Source organism: Grampus griseus, assembly GCF_964374135.1.
Source record: "Grampus griseus genome assembly, chromosome: 12".
NCBI classification, from domain to species: domain Eukaryota; kingdom Metazoa; phylum Chordata; class Mammalia; order Artiodactyla; family Delphinidae; genus Grampus; species Grampus griseus.
Genome location: NC_139006.1, coordinates 34,765,484 through 34,780,760, shown reverse-complemented (window position 1 = coordinate 34,780,760; position 15,277 = coordinate 34,765,484). Strand labels below are relative to the sequence as shown.

The 15,277-nt window shown below is 47.5% G+C and overlaps 1 protein-coding gene across 1 annotated transcript in view; it reads left to right on the top strand.

Moving 5' to 3' along the window:
• Positions 1 to 9,847: 9,847 nt before the first annotated feature.
• EMILIN2 (elastin microfibril interfacer 2) overlaps positions 9,848 to 15,277 on the top strand; it is a gene marked incomplete at its 5' end in the record, with an annotated part of 50,310 nt that continues 44,880 nt past the window's right edge. The window contains 2 exons of the mRNA XM_082668436.1: positions 9,848 to 9,981; positions 10,518 to 10,640. Of these exons, the coding sequence (XP_082524562.1) occupies positions 9,848 to 9,981; positions 10,518 to 10,640 (257 nt within the window). The remainder of the gene's footprint in view (positions 9,982 to 10,517; positions 10,641 to 15,277) is intronic.

Below are 15,277 nucleotides of genomic sequence, written 5' to 3'. Positions count from 1 at the left end.
CGGCATGCGGGGTCTTTGTTGCTGCATGCAGGATCTTGTTGCAGAGTGCGGGATCTTTATTTGCGGCATGCCGGATCTAGTTCCCCGACCAGGGATCAAACCCAGGCTCCCGGTATTGGGAGCGCGGAGTCTTAACCACTGGACCAGCAGGGAAGTCCCGTAGTTTGTTTTGATATTTTTAAAAGATGGGGAAAAACATGTGAGAATGCAATAAAAAACGAAGGCAGTTTTCTTCCTTGACCCCTCAACATTCTCTGAATGTGAAACTCTGGTCTCACATTGTAGTTACCGTTAGTCAAAAGACATTAGCAACTTTTATCTGCTCATGGCTGATTATTTATGTTGTTTTAGTCTCTTCAACCAATAAGTGTTCAAAGATGTTAGCGGGTTTAGATTGTGAGCCGCTGTTGAGTAGGGTCTTCCCTGCTCTGCACTATTTAAAGGAGCTGTGGCTGGGCCGGAGCATTTAAGCAGAATGTAGCCACGGCACTGTGTTCTTCTTCCGTAGCTCTTGGGGATGACGTTTAAAATGATTACGTCTGAGAAGACAGAGCCAAGGAAAGTTCATGCAAATAACCAGCTTCATGGGCTTCCCTGGTGGCACAGTGGTTGAGAGTCCACCTGCCGATGCAGGGGACACGGGTTCGTGTCCTGGTCCGGGAAGATCCCACGTGCCGCGGAGCGGCTGGGCCCGTGAGCCATGGCCGCTGAGACTGCGTGTCCGGAGCCTGTGCTCTGCAACGGGAGAGGCCACAACAGTGAGAGGCCTGCGTACCGCAAAAAAATATAAATAAATAAATAAATAAAAAATAACCAGCTTCCTCAACAACCAACTAAACAAACCAAGTCTCCAGTGCCTAATCAACTTTCTAAAATATAATACGTCACCAAAATGCATGAGGCAGGGACTTCCCTGGTGGCGCAGTGGTTAAGATTCCACCTGCCAATGCAGAGGACACGGGTTTGAGCCCTGGCCCAGGAAGATCCTACGTGCCGCGGAGCAACTAAGCCCATGCACCACAACTACAGAGCCTGCTCTCTAGAGCCCGCGAGCCACAACTACTGAAGCCCGCGTGCCTTGAGCCTGTGCCCCGCAACAAAGAGAAGCCACCACAATGAGAAGTCCGCACACCGCCATGAAGAGTAGCCCCTGCTCGCCACAACTAGAGAAAGACCAGGCACAGCAACGAAGACCAAACGCAGCCAATAAATAAATAAATAAATAAACTGCATGAGGCAATAACAGAACAGAAGCACTTGCCCTGAGTAAAATTATGACTTACAGCAGTCCAATTCATTCCTATTTTCTGATTTTGTCATTTGCATTGATATTTACTAATGTTTCATTCAGTTTTTATAAACACTATATTGGTGTTAAACAGAGTTGTGATTTTCAGTTCATTTTAGGTCCTTAGAGTGACCATATAATTTATTGTCCAAACCCAGGCACTTTGGAAGATGAAAGGAGACACTAAGGATAATTAACAGTGTCAACTGATCCACAACAGGAGTACCCTGGGACTGGCTTGGGCAAATCAGGGACATCTGGTCACCCTACCTCTCTTTAGATGAGGGGAACAAAGAACTAGAGGTTTGTTTGTTTTTTCTACCAACCTATATTGTACTTTTTAACAGTGACACATCCTCACCCTTTCCTCGTGTTCATTACCCCTCAATCCCAACTGGCCTCCCCACCTCACCTATCTCCTGGCTACTTTTTTTTTTAACTTAATTAAATTGTTTAAATTGAAATATAGTTGATTTACAATGCTTCAAGTGTACAGCAAAGTGATTTAGTTATACATATATATAAATAAAAAATATATATTCTTTTTCAGATTCTTCTCCATTATAGTTATTATAAGATATTGAATATGGTTCCCTGTGCTCTACAGTAGGTCCTTGTTTATCTATTTTATGTATAGTAGTGTGTATCTGTTAATCCCAATTTCCCAGTTTATCCCTCTCCTCCCTTTCCCCTTTGGTAACCATAAGTTTGTTTTCTATCTCTGTGAGTCTGTTTCTGTTTTGCAAGTAAATTCATTTGTATCATTTTTTTTTTTTACATTCCACATATAAGTGATATATTTGTCTTTCTCTGTCTGACTGACTTCACTTAGTTTGATACTCTCTAGGTCCATTCATGTTGCTGCAACCTCCTGGCTACTTCTAAGGCCACACACTTTGGCTTAGCTAATCTACAAGCTGGCCCATGTCTTTATTTACTAAACACATACAGTGTACAAGGTCACATTAATTGCTCCTTCCTCTCTTGCAAATCACATTCAGTTTTGATATTATAGCTGATTTAAAGCAAAGCAAAACAAAACAAAAAATGAAATACTCAACTCAAACCCACACTTCTCCACGGTCTTTCCTAATTAATACTGAACTTTTCTGATTGCCTCAGGCTCTGTTTCTTTATCATAACCTAGGTACACTGTTTTTACTATGCAATATTTTATTTACTGAATGTAACTTTGTATGTGTTAGGTCATTTCATACATGTGTGTTTTGCTTTCCAGCCAATTAAGATGGTAAAGAACTAAATCTTTTTTTCTCTGGCTCACATATTGCCTGGCAGTGTTCCATACGCAGAACTTCCTCAATATGCTTACTGATGAAACAAATCTTTTGATGGCCACAAAATTCCAAGAACTTTGCCTTTTCCTCCCAGATGTAATATTTTCTTACTGTTCCCAGACTTAAGTTGAAATACAGTCAATCTTTATTATTCACAGATTCTATATTTTGTGAAGTTGCCTCTTCACGGAATTTATTTTTAACTACAAAAGCAATACTTAGAGCACTTTCGTGGCCATCGGTGGACCTGAGCAGAGTGGCAAAAATGTTGACTTGCCCAACTGTGCACATTTCCAGCTGAGGTCTAGCAAGGCAGTGTGCTCTGCCTTCTTGTTTTAGGTCTCATACTGTAAAGAAGTGTCCTTTTCATGGAAAATTGAATTCTATGCTTTTTGCATTTTTGTGCTTTTTTTGGTGATTTCGTTGTTTAAAATGGCCCCCAAGCGCAGTGCTGAAGCGCTGTCTTGTGTTCCTTAGCGCAAGAAGGCTGTGATGTGCCTTATGGAGAAAACATGTGTTTGAGATAAGCTTAGTTCAGGCACAAGTCATAGTGGGGTTGGCTGTGAGTTCACTGTCAATGAATCAATAATAAATATCAAACAAGGTGTCTTTAAATAGAAACACACAGAAAAGAAGGTTATGTATTGATTGGTTGACAAAAACATTTTGACCAGAGGCTTCTTACTCCTGTATTTCCTCTGCAAGCAATTGTTCAGTATTCATGAATTCAGTGTTTGCAGCAACTTAATAGAACATACGACACCAAATAATGAGAGCTGACTATACTTAAATACTTGAAACATGGTTTAGAACTGCACAACCTGAAATACTAGAAAGAGTTCATTTGCTCATGAATACTATTCTAATGAGTATGGACCAAGATTGTCCTAAACTTTAACAATTTATTTTACAATCATCAAACACATTCTGCCTATTTAAAATACTCTGTTGTTTCCAGAACAATTGACTCTCATTCCATAAATAAATCATGAACTATACAACATAGTTTGATGTGACTCATATATATGAAAGCATTATTGCCTAAGCTATTATAATTCTCTTGGAAACAAACAAAATTCTAAGAGCCTATTTTTGCCATATTTCTTATGAAGAAAAAAATGTGTTCAAAACCACACCATCAGTGTGACAGCACTGAATTCTCAAATGCAGTATATGGCCCACAGTTAGCTATAGGAAGCATTTTTAGATCTAAGCAACATCTGAAAAAAAAGGAAATGGAATTAGTTACTAGTTTCATCTGTTTGAGGAAGAAGAAGAAACTTATTATCGAATTGCCTGATGATCTGAGTTTATTTTTGTAGAGTTATTAATCCTCCCAAAGATTTCATTGAATTGTCCTAAAATAAATTCCTTTGCAATGTAGAGGATGAAATCTCCTAAACAATCAGCTGAGCTATACGTTTTCTCTTGGAGAGCAGTAGAAAGAAAACTGAGCTAGAAGTCAAGAACCCAGTGTTCTGTTCCCGACGACCACACTTAGAGTCATTCTGATTGAGTTGTGCACGTGCCCTCTTGATATACATTTCTTATTTGGAAAGAAGAACTGCAGTAGATGGTCAGCTTCCCACATCAGTGGACACAACAAAAAGATGACAAAGCTCCTGGACCTGACTGCAAATTTTTTGCAGTACCAAAGTGGTAACAATAACAGTTGTGAAAATTTATCCTCCACTTACCCTGTGCCAGGCACTGTGCTAAACAGTGTACATGTGGTAACACAATGCACCCTCCCAACAGCTACATGAGACATCCCCTTTCCAGAAGAGGAAATGGAGGATTGGGAGGCTTTTGATTTGTCCCTGTCGTTCTGCTCAGGAGGTGAGGGTACCCAGTTTTGAACAGTATGCTAAGTCCATTGCATGAGCTCCTAAACATTTTTTTTCATGTGTGATTTCAGGCATAATTTCAACTTTTCCCAGTTTTGAAGGTCTCAGATGATAGTTTAGCATGTATTAAGGCACACACCCCTGACCAATAAAGGGAGGTATGCTCCTGGCATCTCTCATGAAAGATGATTAACATAATGGCCATCATCTTTCACAATGCTATTAAATCAATCAATTGATAAATAAGATCAGTCTTGGGTTCAGAAGATAAAGAGACTTTGAATCTTTAGCTCTGTATAGCTGATGGGATATTTGCAAATATACAGGTAGGAAAAAATGAAGAGAGCGACTGTTCTTTGTTCAGTTTGGGTCTATTTGAGCAAAGCCTTTGACAAGATGGGAAAGTAGCCCTTGTTTGTAAATTTTGAAGTCTGGGGACTCACTGACTTCTTTCCAAAGGTGCCTTGTCAAATGCTGTGCCTATGGCGAATGGAGCTACACAAAATTGTATCAACCAAATCTTGGCGTTCCAAAGCAGAGACCAAGCTACGTGGTGCAGCCAGTTCATTTTCCTTGGAGGCATTTCTGTCTCTCCTTCCCTACCCAACCGCACTTAAAAAAACAAAAACAAATAAACAAAGATCACTAACTTAAGAATGTGTAAGACATTTTCTGAGGGTGTATTATGTTAGAAATGCTTTGCAATCAAAATTTATGCAAGATATCTTATCTTCAAGGACTTCCGTTTTTCATCATTAGTAAACAGCACAAAGAAGTTAAGACACCTAAAATTACAGCTAGAAATCAGGGGAGACTTTTTTTGAGTTCTAGAAAACAAAAGATGAGGAATGAGTAGGTTGGGACACCCAGGCCAAGTCATATGACTCTTGACCACATCCTAGATGCAGATCAGTTCATCTTGATCAAATGTCTTGTGCCCAGATGACTGGTGGTGGGGTGGAGGCAATGAACCCGCCTGCTGCCTCTGTAATGGTCACCCACTCTCCTCCTCCAGGCAACTGAAGGGAGTCTGGGTGTGGTAGGGGTCCAGCAGGCTCACTGCTTCACGAGAAGTACCCCCCAAGTACAGAGCCTGATGAGCTCTTTTATCATGACCAATAGTGAAGGAATGGATTTTATGAAATAGTTCTACTTTGCATTTTTGCTTTAGTTAATGGGACTGAGTCCCCCTAAATCCGAATTCCCCTACTGAGTTTATGATTATCCTCTCTATCCGAAATCTTATTCCCTTTCTTGCGACTTCCCTGGTGTTGCAGTGGTTAGGAATCCACCTGCCAATGCAGGGGACACAGGTTCGAGCTCTGATCCGGGAGGATCCCACATGCCACGGAGCAACTAAGCCCATGCACCACAACTACTAAGCCTGCACTCTAGAGCCTGCGAACCACAACTACTGAGCCCGTGTGCCTAGAGCCCGTGCTCCGCAACAAGAGAAGCCACTGCAATGAGAAACCCGCGCACCGCAACGAAGAGTAGCCCCCGCTCACCGCAACTAGAGAAAGCCCGCGTGCAGCCAAAAATAAATAAACAAAACCGTATTCCCTTTCTTGTCCAGCCCCTGTTCCCCTCAGGACTGAGGCATATCAAGAAAAGTGGAGGGCTTCCTTGGTGGTGCAGTGGTTAAGAATCCGCCTGCCAATGCAGGGGACACAGGTTCGAGCCCTGGTCCGGGAAGATCCCACATGCCGCGGAGCAACTAAGCCCATGCGCCACAACTACTGAGCCTGCGCTCTAGAGCCCGCGAGCCAGAACTACTGATCCCATGTGCCACAACCACTGAAGCCCGTGTGCCTAGAGCCCGTGCTCCGCAACAAGAGAAGCCACCTCAATGAGAAGCCCATGCACCTCAACGGAGAGTAGCCCCCACTCGCCACAACTAGAGAAAGCCCGTGCCCAGCAACGAAGACCCAACACAGCCAAAAATAAATAAATAAAATAAATAAATTTATTTTAAAAAAAAAGAAAAAAAGGGGCTTCCCTGGTGGCACAGTGGTTGAGAGTCCGCCTGCCGATGCAGGGGACATGAGTTCGTGCCCCGGTCCGGGAAGATCCCACATGCCGCGGAGCGGCTGGGCCCGTGAGCCATGGCCGCTGAGCCTGTGCTCGGGAGCCTGTGCTCCACAACGGGAGAGGCCACAACAGTGAGAGGCCTACGTACCGCAAAAAAAAAAAAAAGAGAAAAAAAAAAAGAAGTGGAGATTGTAACCTAGCAGGACCCTGTGATTCCTCCCTGGGTACAAAAGCCCCTCTGTGTTCCCTGTTTCTTCTTTGTAGAGAAAAAGGCTTTAGTCTCTCAGGCCTTGCCTGCGTTCCAAAGAGCAGACTCAAGCAGTTACTAATTAGAGAAGTGAGGGAATGCAGAAACAAAGGAAAAGCAGTCAAGCAAGAAAAGTAATGGTAGCTTAAACAACAGTTGAGCAATAAAACAGAGTCCTAGTTCCTCCTCAAGGGATGTACACAACAATCTGACGCATATTTTTGAGTTGTTCTGCAGGAACTAAGACACCCCCCCCCCACCCAGGTGGAGGATGCTGACCATAAGCACGTGGAACCAGAGGACTGATGCTTAAGGGTCCTGCCACATCACTCTGTTACCTCCCCACCAGCCAATCAAAAGAAAGTCCACGAGCTGATCACACATCCTGCGACCCTCACCCCAGATGTTGCCTTTAAAACCCTTCCCTGAAAGCCAAAGGGGAGTTCGAGTCTTTTGAGCATGAGCTGCCTGTTTTCCTTGCTTGGTGCCCTGCAATAAATGCTGTACTTTCCTTCACCACAACCCGGTATCAGTAGATTGGCTTTGCTGCTCATGGGGAGAGCAGACCCAAGTTCGGTTCTGTAAGTTGGTGACACAATCAAGAATATAAGTCACTATGGGGCATGTTTGTTTTAAAAGAGAAAGAAATTACTTTGGATTGTTACAGGAAACTGACAGCTTTCAAGTGCTTATTTGAGGAAGTTGGCGGCTTACAAAGAATTCACACGTGCAGCATTCTGCCCATCATTTCCACTCTGTTGCTTATGACTGGGACCAGATGATCTGCCCAGTTAGACTGTTTCTTGAGGTGCTTCCACCCTCTCCCCAGGAAGCCTCTCCTGCTTTGCTTCTTCTGGAAGTCTCTCTGTTTCCTGAGTCTGAAGGGTCCCTTCCTCTGGCTAGAGAAGAAAAAAAGAAAAGGGTCTTTTGAGATCTTGGCCTCAAGTCTTCCATCTTCCCAGAGCAGCCCCACAGTGGGTACCCGTGGAGATGTGTCTAGAGAGATGCATGGGACAAATATTGTCTAACTTATCTGACTGCACATCAGAAACATCACATGGTTCGTTGCACAGGAAGGCCTGGGAGCTCTGTAAACACAGCCCCCCGTCCGTGTTCACTCACCCATGACTTACTATTTTTGCAAGGTGCCTCGCCCGTACCAGATTCTCAGAATAACATTTATTTACTGATAAATGCCATTTATAGCTGATTAAATTTGGTGTCGTGGTCATCTCAATAAAAAGTTGGTCCCTAACTCTTGGACTGGAAGACAGCTTCCCGGTATAACTTTGAGTCAATGAAAAAACTAGATGTGATTTGATCAGTCTGACCCACTCTCAAGTTTGAGAATTACCAGTATTTAAGAGAAGTTGTGGTTTGTTAGCTGTCAGCTGTAGACATACACAACTTGTGTGTTTCCTCCATTTTTCCCCTTCTGTCCCTCTCCTTCATTTCTGTGCTCTGCTTCTTCCCTAAGACACTTCATGGACAAAAATGGTGTTAGGATGGGAAGGATAGGGAAGCCACGCAGAAAGATAGAGATAGGGTTATGCAAGACAGCTTTTTATCCCCTTCTGTTCCTTCCCCCTCAGGGTGGCTCTTTCGAAGGCTGGGATGACATCAGTCCATTATTTGCATGATCTTCCATTTAGAGAGTTCATGGACAGACTATGTCCTTACATGGTATATTTTTCTGCTTCGCTCTTGTGAAGTTTCTACTTAGGGAATTTTCTTCTATTTGCAAATCAAAAGGCCCTACAACATCATCAAAGCATATCAAGTAAAATGGACCACTAGTTTCATCTAGTTACAGTAGGGAACATAGCAGAGTGTTATTATGGTCCACATCACAATTCACAGCCAACAGTGTCCCGTCAACTCACAGATATTGCAGTTAATCTATGCAGTCTACACATAACCCCACTCCGGTTCATTAGATGCAGTAAGTTAACTCAAATATCAATATATAGTTCTCACCCCAAGAACACAACACTCCAGTGGGGATTTTATGTAACATTCTTCTGCAGAGTTGCTTCATCCCCAAAAGAAATTGGTAGAGATTAGTGTAACTCAAAAACAGGCAGAAATAAAATGAAATACTATACAGCCATTAAGTAGTATTTTTAAAGGAAAATTTAAGATCTATGGTAAATTATAATTATGGCTCATTATATAATCATTAACTAACAGGATTGAAAACTGCCCCAAAAAAATAGGCAGAAAATATGCAAGCAAGTGAAACGACAAATGTCTAGCAGTGTCTGAACTGTCTAGAAGCAAAGGCGATTGTTGTGGGGTAAATGTCTTTAATATTGATAGAAAAAGAAAGTTCAGAATAGGACATCAGAAGCAGAGGCTGCGAGAGATGATCTGTATACTAGAGCCGGATGCTGTGCTTCAGAATCTGCTGGGAAGTTGTGGGGCTGTCGCTTCCAGTGTCCCCTGCTGCCCCGCACGTTGACTTAGAAACTATTTAATGGATGCGTAAGGGAAAGAAAGAGAAGGGGACCCGCGTTCATTTCCCCTAAACTCTCAGGTTCAAATGCGGAGGAATGGCCGCGTCTTGCCAGAGGAGGAAATCGGAATCCGATAAAGGACTGATAAAGATGTTCCTCCTTCGCCCTGGGAAGCCGGCACCCAGGCCCGACGTGTGGACCGCCAGACTCGCTGACGGCGGCCCTTCCCGAGGGGCCGGGCGCGCCTGCTGGAAGGTGGGAGGCGGAGTTGCCCCGCTCCTGGGATGAGACCAAAGGAATGAGTAATTGGAAATTCTGTAACAGAGACCCTTCTCCCAAACCCTACAGCCCTTTCACGCCCCACAACCCCCTGCCGAGAAGCAAGAGGACTGGAGACAGACGTGGTGGAGCGAGAGTCACGTTCCGGAGAGGGAAGTGAAATAAAGAGGGCGGCACCCGGGGGGACCTGTGCGTCACTGAGGGGGAGAAGCGCGGGAGCACGGGGCGGAAAAGGAGAAGTGGGAGCGAGAAGCCGCAGGGGGCGGCCGCGGAGCGCGGGTGGGGGCGCCGCGCAGCGCCCGAGCCTCCTGCCTTCGGCCGCGCCCGGGCAGCCCGCAACCTCCCGGCGCTCGCCCGACCCGCGCTCCGGATCCGGCCGGCTGGTCGCGCCCGCCGCGCACAGAATGTGGCAGCGGACACGGCCCCGGCCCCGCGCGCCCTGGCTCTGGGCTCTGGCGCTGCTGGCCCTGGGCGGCGCAGGGCTGTGCCACGCCGACCCTCAGCCCAGGCACCCCGCGCGGCCCAGCGCCAGGAACAAGTAAGTGCGCGGCCTCTCCTTGCCCCAGGACGGCCTACAGCCGTGGGCCCCCGCCTGCCCTTCCCCGACCGGCCGCCGGCCCCGAAGCTGCCCTGCCGAGGCGAGGAGCCGCAGCCGGGGTTCCCCCTCGGGCTGCCGGGGCGGCGCCTCTTCCGCGGTGGCCGCGCGCTCCGTGGCCGGCGCGGGGCGTCCCGGGCAACCTCGCCCTCGCCTCCAGCAGTGCTGCCTCCGGGGCCGTGGGGCGCAGGGAGTGTCCCGCAGAGCAGGGCGATCAGGAAACTCCCCCCGGGAATTACTGGGGCCCCTGGGGCCGTGGGGGCTCTTCCCGTCTGTCTTTTGTGGGATAAAGGTGCACTCTCTCCAAAGGCGCACCCGCGCACCGTCCGAATATCTGCTGGTCGTGCTCCCGCCTCCGCGAGGACGACGAGCTCCCCGAGCCCCGCGCGGTCAGCCGCCGGGTCGGCTCGTCCCGTCTCCCCCAGCCTCATTGTTCTCCCGGTTTATACCGTGCCCTTCTCCCTCTCTCTCCACCCCAGGAACTGGTGCGCCTACATCGTGAACAAGAACGTGAGCTGCTCGGTGCTGGAAGGAAGTGAGAGTTTTATTCAGGCTCAGTACAACTGTGCCTGGAACCAGATGCCCTGTCCGTCCGCGCTCGTGTAAGTCCCGGGAGCCGAGGGGCGGGCGGGGCGCGCCGGGGCCGCGGGGGTGGGGTCAGAGCGCTGGGCTCCAGCCGCTCAGTAAATCTCTTCCAGCGAGTGAAAACTCAGCAGCTGAAAAGTTTCAGCGCTGAGCAGGGTACCAGGCTCGCTGGGGTTTTTAAAGAGCGTGTTTTGCCTGGAGTCAGCGTTGGGGATGCACCGGCCTGGCCATCGCCGGGCATAGGAGGGGACGAACAAAGCCAACGACCTCCACTTCTCTCTCTCTTTTTCTTTCAATTTTATTACTAACGTAAAGCAGCTGGGCCTAATTAGATCCATATTGTGTGTTCTGGGGCACAGAGAAGATTCCAAAATGTATACTGCTGAAAACTTACATGTAGGATTAGCTGAGAGGTTTGCTCTAGAGGTTTGCTCTAGCCAGTGAACAGGCGAGTTTTGTCCAAATGTCCCCATAAAACTGACCTCTTCGGTTGTAGGTGTTGTAGATTTCTAAAGTCCCCAGGAACAACTTGCTTGACAGTGTGCGATTGTTGTTTTTTCAAGTTAGATTTGGGGGATTCAGCTAAGTGGTTGTCAGGAGAGAATGGTCCTTAAAGACCAAGGGAAGAATTAATCTTCTTCCTTATAAAGGTTTCACTGTCTTAAAAAAAAAAAAAAAAAGAGGAAGTGAAGCAACAGAGTACAGATTTTGTTACATACATCACGTTCATTCAGTTGTCATCTGGCAAGTCTTTGTGTTTTTGTGTAAGCCAGATATCAGAGGATGAGCTGATGTGAATCAGTGGCTGTTGGGGAACGCATGTGATGGTTGAAATTAATTGTTTTCCCCTAAGAATAAACTGATTGTCTCAGAGCACAGTTGTCTTTACAGCAAAGAATAGCCAGTAGGCGGATCTGTCTTGGGCAAAGCAGAGGGACAGACTGGAACTTGTGCTGCAGGAAACCTTATGTCAGAAGGCAGTAGATGAGCCTTCAGGCCTATGAGGTGGTAGTGGTCCCTGGATCATTGCACATGGGCTGGGGTGAGAACTGAAAGGAAAAACAAACAACCCCCCTTCCCAACAAAACAAGCAGAAACTTAGAAGAGATTCCCCACTTGCTGTAGGCAGAGCATGAGGTCGAAATTGAATTGCTCTTGGTCACATTGAGTTGTGTAACCTGTCAGAGGGCACAGTGCTGTCACACTGCCTGTGTCTCTGGTTCTAAGGGGCATTTAACACGGAATTTCCCAGGTGTTTCTGATGAGTCCAGGAGCCTGAGTAACGCCTCTCAATTCACAGGTGTTGTCAGGTTTTCATTATTTGATCCTTAGAACCTGAGACCTGTGGAAGTGAAGGTTCTTGGGAAACTCAGCCTGGAGTTACTGCGGGATCCTTTCCGGGTGTGGGACGTGCAGGCGTGGAGGCTGGCAAGATGCTTGAATGAGGAGTGAAGTTTAGCTGCTGGTGACAGTCGAGTGTCTGGGAGAAGCAGGTAGGAGCCCGTGAGGACTTCACAGAGTCGGAGCAGAGCTGAATTGTTAGGGGCGGTGGAGAGAACGGAGGAAGAGAAGCCAAGAGAGGAGAGAGAGCAAAGCCAAGACTTCAGAGGAGGGAGATCCATCTTAGAGACCCCGGGAGGAGAAGCCCGGAAGGCCGAGGGGACCAGAAAGGCCAGGGCTTTTAGGCAGCAGGAAGATTTGCTTATGCAGAAGGAGGCAACTTCAGGTCAGCGGGGGGTATAGGCCTTGTAACTTGGGTGAGATTCAGGGCATGGGTCGTGAGGAAACCCCTTTACCAGGGATCAAGTGTGTTGCAAAGGTTTTGGTGGAAAAAGGAAGTTGAGCAGGTGAAGAATTAGAAAACTCGGCATGTTTTAGGACAAAAGTGAAAAAGCCAAAGGGAGAGACTGAATATGCTCTGAGACTGAGGGGAAATCGTCAGGGAAACGAGGGGTTCGATGGGGAAGTCCTGCAACAAGAGGAGAACTTCTGAGCCCGGCGAAGCGTTGGGCGCTCAGCCGCCATGGGCTGTGGGGACCTAGCACGGGTATGCTTCCGGAAGGTTTAGACGATGCTCCGTTTGCATATATGGAGAGACTTAGATTCCAGACTGTGAATTTGGGTGTCGTCCTGTGAAACTGGGAGCAGAGAGGGTTTCTGTGTGATTTGTGGACATTTTGAGTAATCACTTTCCTGAAGCCGTAAAGAACCTTCTGTGTGTCAGGCACTGTGTTAAGGCTGTTCATTCCATATGTTAGTTTAATTCTTGCAACATCCCTTCAAGATGAATACCACTGTCCCCATTTTACCAATGAATAAACAAGGCAAGAAGTTCCCTGACTTTCCTGTGGTCGCCTGACAGGTAAGTGGCTGAGCTGCCTCCAAACCTGGCCTTTGTGGACCGGCCTCTGTCCCTGTAACAATAGAGAGAGACAGACAGACACAGAGAGAGAGAGAGTGTGTATATGTGTGTGTCTGAGTGTGTGCCTTCTGTCACTAGCATACTACTCAACTACTAGGAACATTTCCACCTTCTTTCACGGAAGGCAATTCCCATATAAAAGTGAGTGAGCATCGTTGGTCTGTGTGCAAGCATGTGCATGTGTGTTCACGCCCATGTGCTTTACTCTCTTTCCCGGGGGTCATTTGTGAGGATACAGTGGACCACATCATTTTTCACACTGTCCACCGTGCTGTGCAGTTTCTTATGTTATGAAATCACTGGCCGATTTGCTTTCTTTGTTTGGGTTGTTAGGCTGGTTGTTTAAAGGATACTACTAGGGAGGCTGGAGTGGTAGAGCTTGAGACATTGGGGAAGCCACACCTGTGCCCCCCGGCTGAGCCACCACCTTGAAACTTGTCACCGGGGGATGGAGGTAAAAGTATGCTTCCGGAAAAACCATTCAAAGCTCGTGTCCTGGGCTTCCCTGGTGGCGCAGTGGTTGAGAGTCCGCCTGCCGATGCAGGGGACACGGGTTCGTGCCCCGGTCCGGGAAGATCCCACGTGCCGCGGAGCGGCTGGGCCCGTGAGCCATGGCTGCTGAGCCTGCGCGTCTGGAGCCTGTGCTCCGCAACGGGAGAGGCCACAGAGGTGAGAGGCCCGCATACCGCAAAAAAAAAAAAAACAAAAAAAACTCATGTCCTGATGCTTGTGAGGTAGTGATACCATTCTTGTGTGCAGAGAATTCTTAATTCTTATGAAGACTTTTCTGTCACTAGGAATTTAAAATGAGGGCTCTATCTGTCGGTCTGTGTCTCTTGCGCACTAGATGTGGGAGCGGTCTGGATCCCCAAAGCACAGGATTGTGTCAACAGACACCGCTTTGTCTTCCCTCAGCTAATTCCTAAGGGTGGCTGATCGGACCTGAAGAGGAGATAAGGGGAATTATCTGGTGATAATTATCCGCTGAGGAGGAAGGGCAGCAGCTGTAGACTCTGAAGTAGCGTAAAGTTGGGTCGTGCTTTACCATTTACTCCTAATTCTTAAGATGGATCTAAGGATTTTTTCTCCCTCTGAGATCATTGTTTCACTTTACACTTCCGTGTTAAGGAAGGCATAAATCTTTTAAAATTTCATTGCATTGAAGAGTTTTTCTGATTCATTGTAAAAAAAAAAAAAAAACCTCTGGCAGTTCTGCCCGTTTGGTAGACTGTCACTGTCACTCTGCCCCCCACACACACCCACCACGTAGCACTTGGGATGGTCCCTGGGGATCCACGTCCGAGTCTGGGGTCTCCGCAGCGGCACCTGAGCATGGAGAGGGTCAGTCTTGGTCATGGGCTGGTTTTAGGGACACCTTTTGGGAGACATGGGGATGTGGGCGACTTAGAATTCTTCCTGTGAGGTGGGAATTGGGCAGGTTGATGTTCTTGGGAGGATTGATACAGTGTCCAGGGCTGACTTGGTGAGAATCTCTCCCCAGAGCACATCCTTGTAACGTGATGAGCCCCTTTATGTTCATTATCTTCCATCTTTACAGCAACCCCAGGGCATTATCCCAATTTTACAGGAGGGCATGTAGTCAGGAAGTAGCAGAGCCTGGACCCCCAAATCCAGGTCTGTCATTTCTAAGCCTTAGGCTCTTCCCACCCCACACCCCCGCACCCCTTGCTGTCTAAACCCACACCCTCTGAGGAGTGGCCCGAGGGGGTGTGTGTGTGCGCGCGACCATGTGTGACGCTGTGGCACTGACAGCCCTGGTGTGATGGGAGGGGGAGGGGAGGGCCTGAGCTCCCTTAGAGCCCCCTTCCACGTGGGCTGGCCATGCTTGGGTGCACGGCTGGTGGCAAACAGCACTGTCTTTCTTCTCCTTCCTGGACCCTCCCACTCAGCTTGGTCCAGCTGACTGCTGTTAGTATTTGAGGCGTTCGGGGGCGTCCAGTGTGCAGAGCAGCTGCCTCGCTGGTAAGAACACGGAGGACCCCAGATGTAAGGCAGGGTTATTCCCCTGTATTCACTTCCCTCTGATACTGCAAACTCACTGGGGTTTATCAGCATCCACCCAGCCCGGCCCCCATCCGCTTTCTTGGGTGTGTAGAGTCTTGGTGAAATTTTTCCTAATAGCCCTTAAAAAAAAAAAAAATCTCATCAGTCAGGCAGGGGAGCTGGGTGAGGCCCACTCGAGGAGCCTTTGCTGCTGTGATAACACAGAGG